Genomic DNA, 13,475 nt, shown 5'->3' with positions numbered 1-13,475 from the left:
ACTACTTTGTAACTTTCACGTTCCCATTGAAACTCTATGGTAACTTGCGTGTGTGTTAAGACAGTGCACAGGCATCCTGTGGGTCTCCTACTTCCAATCCCTTGGTTGATCAGCGTAGCCCCAGCGATGTCCTTGTTCCTAGGCCTACTCACCTTTCCTGAAGTGGTTCTTATACCACTTCTTTAGTATATGGTTTGTGAGGTCCTCTTACAGGATGCCCAAAAAGAAGTTCAAAAGGGCTGTAGCCAACCCCCTTCTGTGGGACCTCTCTATAAGCGAATAAAAGGCAGGGCAGAAGGATGTCCCATCTTCGCCTAAGCTTTTCAGGTAAACCCTTGATCATGCCCTTTAAGGTCCTGTTGAATCTCTCCACCAGATAATTGCACTGTGGATGATAGGGTGTGGTGAACTTATAGTTCACTCCACACTCCTTCCACATAGAAGTCAAATATCCAGACATAAAGTTTGCACCTCTGTCTGAGACAACCTCTTTCAGAAAACCCGCTCTTGAGAAAACTCCCAGGAGGGCTCTTGCCACAACAGGGGCTGTTGTGGTCCTTAAGGGAACAGCTTCTGGGTATCTGGTGGCATGATCCACTACCACCAGAATAAACCTGTGCCCAGATGCTGTTTGGGGATCCACTGGTCCAACAATGTCTATCCCAACTCTCTCAAAGGGAACCCCCACCACAGGTAGTGGTATTAGGGGGGCCTTTGTGGTGCCACCTGATTTGCCACTGGCTTGGCATGTGACACAGGAGCTACAAAACTCCTTGGCATCTTCTGACATGTGTGGCCAGTGAAAGTGAGGGACAAGCCTGTCCCAAGTCTTGGTCTGGCCAAGATGTCCTGCTACGGGAATATCATGGGCTAAGGTAAGAGGGAAGTCCCTGAATGCCAAAGGTATGACCAACCTCCTGAAAGCTCCAGACTTTTGGTCTCTAGCCTCTGAATAAAGGAGCCCTTCATTCCAATACACTGTATAGGTACCTGTCGCATTCCCAGCAGCCTCAGCATCAGCTTGCTGTCTGAGGGGTTCAAGAGAGGGGCAGTCCAGCTGCGCCTGCTTCAGATCTACCCTTGAAGGTCCCCCTGTCCCAAGAAACTCAACCTGATCAGGCTCAAGCTCTTCTAGGACAGTTCCTTCTTGGGTCTCACTATCAGCTTCCTCAGAAGGCTGATCCTCATTCTGAGGCAGGGGGGGGCACTGCCTTAACCCTACTGCTCTTTCTCTTGGTAGGCAACTGGTTCATAGTTTCAGGATCAATGGCCTGTTCAGTTTTGCACTTTTTGGCATGTGACCTGGTCACAGCAAGGACATGTGCTGATATACCTAGCATTTCTACATGAGTCCTATACTCCACTTCAGACCAGACTGAAGATTCCAGATCATTGCCCAACAAACATTCTACAGGGAGGTCTGAACTAACAACAACTCTTTTGAGGCTAGTTACCCCTCCCCAGGAGAAATTAACAATTGCCATACTATGGGTGGTAGTGACATTGCTTGCATTGGTCACTAGGTAATTGTCACCTAGTATTATCTGTCCAGGCTCCACAAAGTTAGGCGTCACCATGGTGACACTGGCACAAGTGTCCCTGTGGGCCTGAGCCACTTTGTTATTGATTAAAGGTGTTTGCCTGTATTTCCCCAAGTTAGTGGGACTCACAGTAGAGGACATAGCCATGTCCACATCACAGACAAGAACAGCCTGAGTTGGTATTCTGACGAGGCCAGAATCCATCTCAGTACCCAGGGTTAACCCCACTATAGCCTTGGGTTGAGAACCACCACTGTTAACTGTACTAGGGGGTGCAGGTGCCTTAGGGGCTACAGTGGTTGGAGCTGTCTCCTTCTTGGTGCAATCACTAGTCCAGTGAGAATTAACCTTACAAGTTTTGCACCAGGGTTTCTTTGGGCCTTCCTTTTTCTTACATTGTTGGGAACCCCCACCATTAGAAGCTTTTTGGGGACACGAAACATGTTCAACCCTTTCCACAGAGATAGCCCTCTAGGAACATTACATCCACATAGGGCATCCATACGCTTTTAATCAAGCTGGATCTACCTTGAACATTAAAATAGTTTTGATTAGGACTGATCCTGACTTATTTTAACATCCACTATCCTTGCATTACCCTTGCCCTTTTACCCTCACACACCCTACGGCTGCTTCACTAAAAAAGATCTCCAAAAAAGAGCCTCGTTTACGGTGAGCCCATCGGTCATTGCAGCGCCGGCCCGACGAGGAGCAAAGTCCAATGATGAAGCATGACATCCCTCGGGGTGTGTGAGGGCATCACAAAGCAAGACCTGTCTTCCCCTAGGAACTGCATACCCCTTGTAGCACAGCTTACTAGGAGCCCTGTATGTAGGACCTACTAAAATAACGGCTCCCGGTCCTAAACCTTTTCCTTATTTGATATGTAATCTTGGCAGGCAGGCGTCCCTCCACTAAGACTGTATACCCCTGATAGTGGAACAAGTTTGTGGCATAGTGCACAGCAAAGGCTGTGGATCCCCTTTCTGCCCCTCTTTCTGAGGTCCTCTTGTTTCTTCTTTCTTTAGCCCAGCAGGGCTCTGCTCTAGACACTATCAAAGGCTATCTTTCAACCATCTCTGCCTTCCTTTGGCTTCCAGATCAACCTTACCTTTTCAAGTCCCTGGTTGTAAAGCGTTTCTTGAAAGGCATAAATCATCTTTTTCCTCCTATTCCTTTCATTATGTCTAAGTGGGACTTGAAGCTGGTTTTACCTTATTTAATGTGCGCTCCCTTTGAGCCGCTTCACAACTGTCCTTTGAGGCTCTTGACTCTCAAAACTGCGTTCCTGGTGGCCATCACCTCCGCCAGACGAGTGAGTAAGCTCCAGGTGCTTTCCTCTAAGCCTCCTTTTCCCTATGTGCATCCGGACAAAGTTGCCTTTAGGACTCGTCCATCCTTCCTGCCCAAGGTTGTTACTGCCTTCCACATAGGCCAGTCTATCACTTTGCCCACCTTCTTTCCACCTCAGCATCCTTCGAAAGAGGAAGAGAGGCTCCACCGTCTGGACCCAAAACATGCGCTTTCTTTCTATCTGGATCGCACAAAACAGTTCCGGGTGGATGACCAACTCTTTGTTGGCTACGTGGGCGCCAAGAAAGGTAGGGCCGTACACATACGAACCATTTCTACATGGGTTATTTTGTGTATAAAAGTATGCTATTCTCTGGCTAAAAAGGAGCCTCCAGTGGGGCTACGCGCCCACTCCACCAGGGCGAAGGCAGTCACTGCTGCCTTGGGAAGAGGAGTTCCTCTACCTGATATCTGTCAGGCAGCTACGTGGGCATCACACGTTTACGAAACACTACTGTCTGGACATCCAAGTCCGTAGGGACTGCTTCTTTTGGCTGTACTGTTCTCCAGGACTTTCTGGTGTGATCTTGGTTCGCAGACCCACCACAGGGGTTGGTATTGTTGGGGTATCTATTCTAAGGTAAGAAGTCTACAACTAACGTGTTTCGTTCAGATGAACAAGTTACTTACCTTCGGTAACGATATATCTGTAAGAAACGTTAGTTATAGATTCCTTACTGCCCCACCCATCCTCCCCGTTCTTCTAACTGATTTCTAGGGTTAAGGATATCCTTTCAGGGTTCTAGTTTTGTGCACCAGTGGTCAGTGTCCTGCATGGCTCTGCGTTTCTGGCGCAGAAAGTCGTGTACAGAACTGGCATCAGCACGCAAGGGCGGCGTCTAAGTAGCTTCCGCGACATCATCCCGGCGACCACGACGCAAATGACAGATGCGGAGCCGACCAACGCCACCTTCCAACGCGCAGAAGTACTGCTGACGAAAAAGCTTTCTTGATAGTCTTGACGCCTGGGGGTAATTCCAAGGTAAGGAATCTAGAACTATCTAATGTTTCTTACGAATATATGGTTACCAAAGGTAAGTAACTTGTTCTTCTGTTATCTCTTACCCAAACAAGACTTTTGCACACTTTTAACATATCACAAACAGTAGAAAACAATGCATACAAGGAAGGGCAAAGAAACATACAATAAACACGGTTAGACTTCACCTTAATTTAGTACAACATGCTTACACTGTTTGAGCAATTCACTGGGTCCAGTACTGGGTCGTACTTCATCACAGCCCCTTGGGGAAACCTCTCCTTTACTTCTGAGAACCTGAGGTTATCGAGTGGTGTCCTGCCCAGCGCTGGTCCCCTTTTGAAAGTTAAGAATTTTCCCAGCATTCGATTCACCAGGCTCTTTGAAACCTAGGGAAAGTTCCTAGAAGTAAAATGCAATTTTAGCATTCAAACAAGCAGCAAAAATATTTTGAGTTCAATTTGCTGTTTCAAAGGACTGGCGCCCCTCTGTCCTGCTGTTTTAGAGGATGTGATGCGTAATTCTATATATTTCATTCTACCTTTGTACAGTTGTCAAGGTATCTTAGCAGAAACAAGCTTGCTTCTCAAGCTGATCCTTTTTCACACCATGCAAGTCATTCCCTGTCATAAGGCATCATGGTTGTGAGAAAGAAATACTCTTGGCTAATCTAGAAACTTAATTTCACTTTACTCATTTAGGGCCTGATGTAGGTAGCCTAATACCGGTCGGTAACGGCCGAAATTACCGAATTTCGGCCGTTGAGATGTAGGTGGCCAATTTACAGATTCGGTAATTTACCGAATCTGTGTTTTAAAGAATCGGTAAAATACCGATTCCTTAAAATACCGAATCGGTAAATTACCGAATCTGCAATGTAGGGAGCACTCAAATGAGTAAATTGCATAGTTAAGGATTCGGTATTTACCACCAACTAAAAGTTGGTGGTAAATATCAACCTTTGGGAAAGCATTTTTGTGAATTTCCAAAAGTGCAATGTGGCAGACATGCATGCCCTTAGGGCATGTATGTGTGCCACAGGTGCACACATGCACGATTCAGGGGTGCAACAGGGTTTCAATGTGACACCCTGCCACCCTTGAATGTGTTCCCCCATTACCGAATCGGTATTTACAGATTCGGTAATTCCCATTCATTCCTATGGGCCCGAATCATACCGATTCAGTAATACTTACCGAATTTTTTCCTACATAGCATTTACCGATTCTAAAATACCGAATCTGTAAAATTCGGTATTTTGGAATCTGTAAATTTGGATTACCTACATCTGGCCCTTAGAGGCTTAAGGAACCTCCGAACATGAGTTATTGCAAACAGCTAAACCTGCCTATGTTCAAACCGAAAAGTATGGCTAGAACTAAGAAGAACATTTTCTTTTGATCTGGTAATATAAAATGCAGATGCTCTACATAGCTATATATTTCATTCAGTATGTACTCAGTACCTTCATGAACCTGTAATCATCACGTTAATACGTAGCTTTCCAATTGAGTAACTTTGAACCCCATGGTGTACAGCACATTTCAGAATAGCAGTAAACCTACCCACATATATTTTTCAGCAGGAGAAACTTTCTATTTGTCTTCTCTTTCAGCTATGCGACCCCGAAAAACTGATCACCGAGAGCAAATTTCTGCAGCTTGAGTCCATGCAGGAGCTTATGAAGGTGAGACTAATATAGAGTGTAACTTCCCAGGAAGGTGTATTAGTTGCCTCTTACACTTCTCATGAAATACAACAAGCATAGACCAAGCATAGGCAAAGCCAGTAGATCTCGCCTTTCTAATGCAAGTGGCGAGCTGCTGGCCCTGCAGTGTTTGTAAAGTATTGTTTAAAAAAAACATGAACACGGTTTCAAATTCTTTTCAATGAGGAAGCTCTGAACATAATTTAAACCGCATAGGAAATTGTATCAGGACGTGATGTCCTATTTCTATTTTACTTTCTAAGGAATTAAACCATTTGCTTATCTTCTGTGTTAGGCCAGGGAGCAGATTTATGGGACTAGTACCCCTTCTGCCTCAGTCTCCAGCTGAGTGAGTTCAGTAAATCCCCCTAGTGCCTTGCAGCGTATATCTCAAAGCTTTCATGTAATTTGTGGAATCCAGGAGATAAAACAAAACAACCTGTAAACTCTGCTTTTAGTCATCCCCCAGCCACAATATACATGTTGCTGTGCTTTTACAGACAAATGGGAGTGGTGGGGTGGGAAGCAACACAGTGCAAGGGGAATTTGAGAGGGGCAAGCAGCACACGAGGGAGAGAGATAAAAACACATGCACTCTCATAGAGCTCCATAAATGTTAGCCTTTGAAGGATTCAAGTTAGATTAACAACAAAAAAAATCGTAAATAGGCTTTCTTCAGTGGTCTGACCCAAGACGTGATTGAAGTCTAAAGTTTGTCCTGTGAAAATGTTGGAAATCAGTTATTTGTCTGCTTTTCCATTCTTTAGGCTCTGATCTCAGTAACTCCAGACGAAGAAACATATGACGAAGATGATGCAACTTTTTGCCTTGAGATGCTTTTGAGGATTGCACTTGAGAACAGGTTCAGTAAAACATTAAAACTGTTTGTGTGTTTAGCGTATGTGTAAGTAATAAGTTTCATGATCGCTAATAAGCATATTGCCTTTGTGTTAGAGCAAACTGTATTCCAGCTTTTGAAACATTATCAGCCTGATTCATGTACGGGCCGTTTTGCGTGGCCCTAATAGCGAATCATAGCGACTCGCTATTGAGGACACGCAAAACGGTATTCATGTAGGAATTGCTAAATAAATAGCGATTCCTACATGTTCTCTATTTGCGAGTAGCAATTTGCTACTCGCAAAAAAAGGAATAACTCCCCATTCATTCCTATGGGCCAAAAGGCCCATAGGAATGAATGGGGAGTATCCCTTATTTGCGAGTAGCAATTTGCTACTCGCAAATCAGATAGCGATTTAAAGGGTGCCAGGGGTGTCCAAAGGACACCCTGTAGCACCCCTTAAATGCACATTTGAACAGGTGTTGCGCACACACATGTCCAAAGGACATGTGTGTGTGTGTAACATGCAAAAGAAAAAAATGCACTAAAGTGCTTTTTACACTATTTACGCAATTTACCACCAAGTCAGACCTGGTGGTAAATTGAGACCAAATATAGCGATTTCGCTATTTCTATTTGGTTGATGAATTGCATTTAAGGAATCTCTATTAGAGATTCCTTAAATCCAATTCCTCGCAAATATGCGAATTCTTAAATAGCGATTTTTGCATTTGGGATGATGAATACCAAATGCAAAAATCGCACTCGCAAAGGGCCAGATTCTCAGAATCTGGCCCTTTGCGAGTGGAATTTAGCTTCATGAATCAGGCTGTATATTAGGTGAAATAAGTAGTTGATGGTCAGCCAATACGTTTTAATTTTCTAATCTTTTTTTTAGTTGGCTAATGAACGTCTCGTTTTTATGCTATCAAGTGCTCATGCCTCTGCTGCAAAATTACTGTCTGGCAAACAGTAAGCTTTATAGCACAGCTAAAATGAACACTTCAAGTACAGCAGAAACCCCACTCATTTAAAATGTGCTCATTGGAAACATGGAAAATGTTATTAAAATACTCCTGGAATGTATAACGTTGATAAAACCGGAGTTGTAAAAAGCAAAGAGGTAAAATGCTTAAATACACACTGTAAAAAAAAAAAAATGACATTATTGTAACGAGTTTGTAAAATTTACTAATGCTAATCGTCCTTTATTAAACTGTTAACTACCTTTTAACGAAGTTATAACTGTAATGGGCATTGGAAGTGGCTGGGAATCTTCAGGGGGGGAGGCAAACTGGGAATTGCATGGGATCGGTCAAATTGAGTGTGTAGCTGGATGCAGCAGACTGGAAGGGCATGGATGCTGTAAAATCGGATGTACTGGAAAAATTAAATCATCGTGAAGTAGATTTTAGGGAGCAAACTGGGGGGTTACTGGTGCAATGCAGACTGGAAGTACACTGTGGTGGTGCAAAACCGAACTGTCCTGGAAAGGTACAAACTTGACAGTCTGTGTTTGCAGACTCAGCGTGTAGAAACTATAAGTGAACGAAAAGCTAGCAAGCTCGGATTCCATTGGGGAGGAGTGATATAGAAATACACTTAAATGAAGGCAACAGGACTTTCACTGCAATGATGCAGACGGGGAGCTTACTAAGATGAAAACAAATTTAATTTGGTTGAATTGGTCGAACGTAAGGTGAACTGAGATTGGTAATGCATTTTAAGTTTGTCAAACTGAATGTTTGCAGGAAGAGGGTAAAGCTGGTGCTCTGGATTGTGACTGAAAGAATAGCGCATTGCATATGTTGGAAATTTACTGGAACGAGAGTGGGACCAAGCTGGTGTTCACTGTAATTTAGAAAACGGGTAGCGTATTTGGAATATATGAACTGTCAGACGCGGAGCGTACTTTTAAAAAGTCTAGCTTGAGTAGAGCTTGGGAAATCTTGATTGTACTAGGACAGGGCATACTTGGTTTGTTGGGGCATTTTAGGCTGGGTTGTTGGAGGGAAATCTGCTAAAAACGAAGACACAATTGACAAAGTAATATCGGCTTATTCAATTAAAGCCGCTGGGGAAAACCATCGGCTCCAAGGAGGCCGCAATTTGATGTCCAAAGTGCAGCTCAATGTCAACGGTATTGAAAAGGTTACAAGTTCATCATTTACGTATGCATTGTTCCCATAGGAAATAAAAGATAATCATCAGTAGATGTAACAATTTCTCGGAAATAGAAGCGCCTGAACGTGGGCCTAGCCTCACATGATAAATGTAATCCCCCCCCCCTCATTTGTGGGAATTGCTTCTTGAAATGAAAGCGAAGTAAAAAAACATGATCTGAAAGAGACACTTTAGTGATAGATTCCTTACCTTAGAATATCCCCAGGCGTCAGACTGGATCCGGAAATTTTTTGCGTAGCAGTACACTTGCGCGTCGGTAGGCGTCGTCTGCGGCTCCGTGGTCGGCGTCGTGGGCACCGTGATGACGTCGTCAGAGTACTTAGACGCCGCCTCCGCGTGCTGACATCAGTTCTTCTTTTTTCCGCGTCAGCAGCGCAGATCCGGAAAAAGTGGTACCTTAGTCTTTTTTGACTAAGCTTTTTTGATCTCTTTTGATCATTCTTTTTCGAGTCTTCGACTCCGAACGGTGCCGGTAGGGATGCCTGGTAGCAAGCACTGTGAGGATTGCGACCGACTGATGTCGGTCACGGACCCTCACAGTCGGTGTCTCCACCGTCTCGGCGTCGACCACGACGATAAGACCTGTTCCGACTGCCGGGCCCTGACTTCGAAAGCTAGGCAGGAGCGGTCCCGCAAGCGACTCGAACTCCGGCAGTCGGCCCGCGCCGAGAGAGGTCCCGGTACGCACGGAGGTCGAGGGACCGGTCACGGGAGCGGAGCCACCATAGCTCCGGGAGTCGACATCACTCCTCTGGGTCGAAGTCGTCAGGTAAGCATAAGAAGTCGAAGAGACGTCATCGCTCTTCAGACTCCCCTCGACGCTCGTGCGACGCGGCCGGGGCTTCAGGTGACACAGCCCACGCGGCTCCGTCGGAGTCGCAGGCGCCACGTCCGGCCCCATACCCTCCGGTCCCTGGGCCTCGCGCGTCGCCGGAGGAGATCAAGCGGTTCCTCATGGCCATGAGGTCCCTCACTCCTCCGACGGGCTCCGCGGTGCCTTCGGGCCCAGCGGACCCGTCTGGGGGTCCTAGCGGGTCGGGAGCTTCGGCCCCGACGCCGTCGGGTGCTTCGGTCCCGACGCCGCCGGCGCCTTTGGGCCCGGCGCCGCAGGGCCCCGCTGGATCCGGTTCCGGATCCGGGTCGTCGCCGGTGGACTTAACGACCTCCCCGGCGCCGGTCCCCCGGTGTCGCCCCCGGCGCCGTCTTCGGGCGGCATCGTCCCCGATGCCTCCCTCGATCCGGTTCCGGCGCCGAAACGGCACCGCTGGGCTCCGCTTTCGACGCCGTTCGGAGAGTTCACTTTCCATGAACCGGCCCCATCATTTACTAACCCTGAGTACCAGGAGATGGGTGATGAGGAATATTGGGAGGGGTCTGAGGACCCTCTGACACGTGAATGTCAGTCCCAGGAGGACTGAACAGGTGAACTTGGGGATGCCAGTGGTCTGGACACTTCGCCGGACACTGGCTTTGTCTCACCTCCTACCGTGGCTACGGAGGAGGGGGCAACCTACAGTGTGGTGTTGATGAGGGCTGCCAGGGCCTTGAGCTCCCCGTCGCGGCCGTGAGGACTAACCTCCTCACTGAGGTCCTTAAGCCGCAGTCATGCTCAGTCGAGCCTCTGTTGCCGTTTAACGAGGCCTTGACCGACGTTCTTTTGGGCACTTGGTCCAAGCCCGCTACAGGTTCGCATGTAGATAGGAATGTGGCCAGAAGCCACCGCCCGGCCCCGGGCGACCCTTGTTTCCTGTCCACCCACCCCACCCCTGAGAGCCTGGTGATCCAGGCCTCAAATTCCCAGACCGCATTCCCGTCGGCGCCGCCAGACAGGGAATCCAAGAGGTATGAGCAATACGGCAAAAAGGTATTCTCCTCCCTGAGTCTGGGACATCGTTCTTCCAACACCGCATGCCTCTTGGGCCGTTACACCCACTCTCTGTCGGACGTGCTGCCAGAATGCCCGTTGGAGGTACGGGCTAAACTCGGCCAAGCCCTTGTGGAAGGCCGAGATGCGGCACGTTATTCTATCCGGTATGGACTGGATACCACCGACTCTCTGGGCAGAGCGATGGTGTAACGCCCGGGAAATTTCTAGCCCTTTTCGGTCTCAAAGCGACTATAATCTACTATCATTTCAGTCTTAGCAACCTTTTCGTTTATTAATAGAGCTTAACTATGCGCTTTGACAGGGTTTAGTGCCTTTTTCCCCTTAGTTAGGCCTGTAGGCCCAAAAGCCAGAGAGCAGCCATTTTGGATGGCTGTCTCATCCATTTTAGATAGTTGCCTCTGCTGACCGAGGTGCTTGGAGGATAAAGGGCATATTTAGAAAATATAGTGTTGTTCGCTAGTTAGAAACCGGTCGAGACCGGCCCTTATCTAAAGAATGTATTTTGCCCTCTGGTAGAAGACGCAATACGCAGGTGGCCACTGCTGACAGCGTGGGACGCCAGGGGCTGGTACAGGAATTTGGTGGGGGTTGGCCTAAGACTGGAAATTTCCATGAGTAGAGAGCACTCTATATTATCAAAATGCAGAGAGGTGGAGTAGAGACAGAAAGCTCTTGAGAGAGAAGAAAGGTCTGAGAGAGAGAGAGCTACGTGCGGAGCAGACAGATGAAGTTGTCCTGAGAGCTGGTGATTAATTACTAGCTTGTAACGAAGAGGAGGAAGAGATCAAGAATCCTGTGAGGTCAACATGCAGGAGTGGTAGAAACCGAGATGCAATCCAGAAGAGGGTTCGAGTTTCAGAGCCAAGGCAGCGTAGACGAGGTGTAGCGGTGCAGACGTGTATCCGTGAGCCAGAGTGGGAGAGCAGAGTCCCAAGCGAGTGAAGACCCGAGAGAGAGAGAGGGGATCAGCTCCACTGCTGAGATGGAAAGACGCACGTATAAGGTGAGGCGTTCTGAGTTAGTGTAGAATACATATATCTAATAATACAACTTTCCTCCCTTTTTAGGTTGTAGATGGTAACTACTTGTTACTGTGTTTAACTTTCTATGGCTAAGTTTAAATGTAGAATAAGGATATAATGTTCAATGCATATATTTGAGTGTTGTTTCCATGACAGGACTGACCTTTCTTTTCAACCAGATACTGGCATGTTATAAGGTGAGTGGACCCTTCTAGCAGGTAACTGAGAAATGGAAGATTGTGTAGCTTATGGCTGGAAGGAACTCCCAAATGTTCTAATCAGACAGCTCCTATCTGAATTAAGACTAGTAAATATCGTTGGTGCACCTTAAGTGTACCGCCGACCTCCATAGAACACCCTGCTGGGGGACAACAGGTTCACCAGTGGGAAGCATAGATAATAGTATTGGCCCCAAGAGTTAGGGAAACCGTCTGGCGATGTTAAATCAGGTAAGTACCCGTCTGGCGACGTTAAATCAGGTAAGTAACCGTCTGGCGACGTTAAATCAGGTAAGTAACCGTCTGGCGACGTTAAATCAGGTGAGTAAATATTAGATAGGGGATCCCCTAGATGTTAGTTATATCTCTAATTGTATAGGCTTGTAAATAGCTAATAATCGCCTTCTCAGGTGAGTTCTCTAAATATCTTGTAAATAGTGGCCTGAGAAGAGTGTGTTTGCGTGGCGGCTGAGGTGGCCATTATTGATGAGCCACCTACTCTAAAAACCCAGTTGTTACAGATGGCAACAACGTGGCGATTCGGCGCCACGCCTGGTTGAGATCCGCCAACTTCTCGGCAGATGTCCAGAACACGCTCATGGACATGCCGTTTGATGGCAGTCGCATTTTTGGCGACAAGGCAGACCATGCGCTTGAGCGCTTTAAGGACTCCAGGGCTACGGCCAAGTCCTTGGGCCTCTCGGCCCCGCGCCAGCAATCGGCTACCTTTCAATCCTTTCGTGGCCACGGAAGGGGTGTACCCACACGTGCTGCCAGCCACGCTCCGCAGGGTAATACCCAACGCGGTGGCGGCCGTGGAAACCGCCGTGGCGGCGGTCGGGGACAACGGCGAGGTCAGTCCACACCTTCCCCCGCAGCATCCGCCTCAAAACCCTCCTAGTCCGTGCTTTCAGGCCCATGTGACGCCAGTGGGGGGCAGGGTTCGCCATCACCTCCTCCACTGGGGCCAGTTAAGTCGGACAGATGGGTGCTGCAGATCGTCCGAAGGAGCTACTCCCTCCCCTTCGAGGCGACTCCTCCAGCCATGCCACCGCAGAACCACCGCGTATCGGGGGATCATTTGCGGCTTCTGCAGGAGAAAGTTACGGCCCACTTGGCCAAGGGGGCCGTCGAGCGCGTTCCTGGGCCAGAAGTAGGGTGTGGTTGCTACTCCCACTACTTTCTGGTACCCAAGAAGGGCAAAGTGGGTCTATGCCCTATCTTGGACCTACGGAACGTCAATGGCTTCCTCCGGAAGGAGAAGTTCAAAATGCTGACACTGGCTCAGGTCTTAGCTGCCCTGGACCCAGGAGACTGGATGGTAGCGTTGGACTTGCAGGACGCTTATTTCCACATCCCCGTCCTGCCGGCGCTACCTGCGGTTCACGGTTGGCCACGAGCACTTTCAGTATACCGTGCTCCCCTTCGGCCTTACCAGCGCCCCACGGGTGTTCACAAAGGTGATGGCGATGGTCGCAGCTCATCTGCGCAGGTTAGGGGTTTCAGTCTTCCCCTACCTCGACGACTAGTTGTTGAAGGCGGGCTCGCCCCAAACAGTCGTCAGCCACCTCCAGACAACGGCAGACCTCCTGCACCAGCTTGGGGTTCTCCCTCAATGTGCCGAAGTCACACCTGTGCCCCTCTCAGAAGCTCCTCTTCATCGGAGCGGTTCTAGACTCAGCGCAGTTTCGGGTTTATCCTCCCGAACAGCGGGTCCGGGATATTCAGGCTCTGATTCCAC

At 48.0% G+C, this 13,475-nt stretch overlaps 1 protein-coding gene across 4 annotated transcripts in view; it reads left to right on the top strand.

Moving 5' to 3' along the window:
- The window catches only part of GBF1 (golgi brefeldin A resistant guanine nucleotide exchange factor 1), a 2,365,494-nt gene that overhangs the window by 1,622,498 nt on the left and 729,521 nt on the right, over window positions 1–13,475 (top strand). For all 4 annotated transcript variants that reach the window (XM_078643218.1, XM_078643217.1, XM_078643220.1 and 1 more), the window contains exons 27-28: window positions 5,489–5,560; window positions 6,349–6,443. In XM_078643218.1, the coding sequence (XP_078499344.1) occupies window positions 5,489–5,560; window positions 6,349–6,443 (167 nt within the window). The remainder of the gene's footprint in view (window positions 1–5,488; window positions 5,561–6,348; window positions 6,444–13,475) is intronic.

The sequence above is a fragment of the Lissotriton helveticus genome, chromosome 5_1, assembly GCF_964261635.1.
Source record: "Lissotriton helveticus chromosome 5_1, aLisHel1.1, whole genome shotgun sequence".
In the NCBI taxonomy this organism is placed as follows: Eukaryota; Metazoa; Chordata; class Amphibia; order Caudata; family Salamandridae; genus Lissotriton; species Lissotriton helveticus.
The sequence above is the reverse complement of the archived record's forward strand: the minus strand, read 5'-3'. Positions and strand labels throughout refer to the sequence as shown.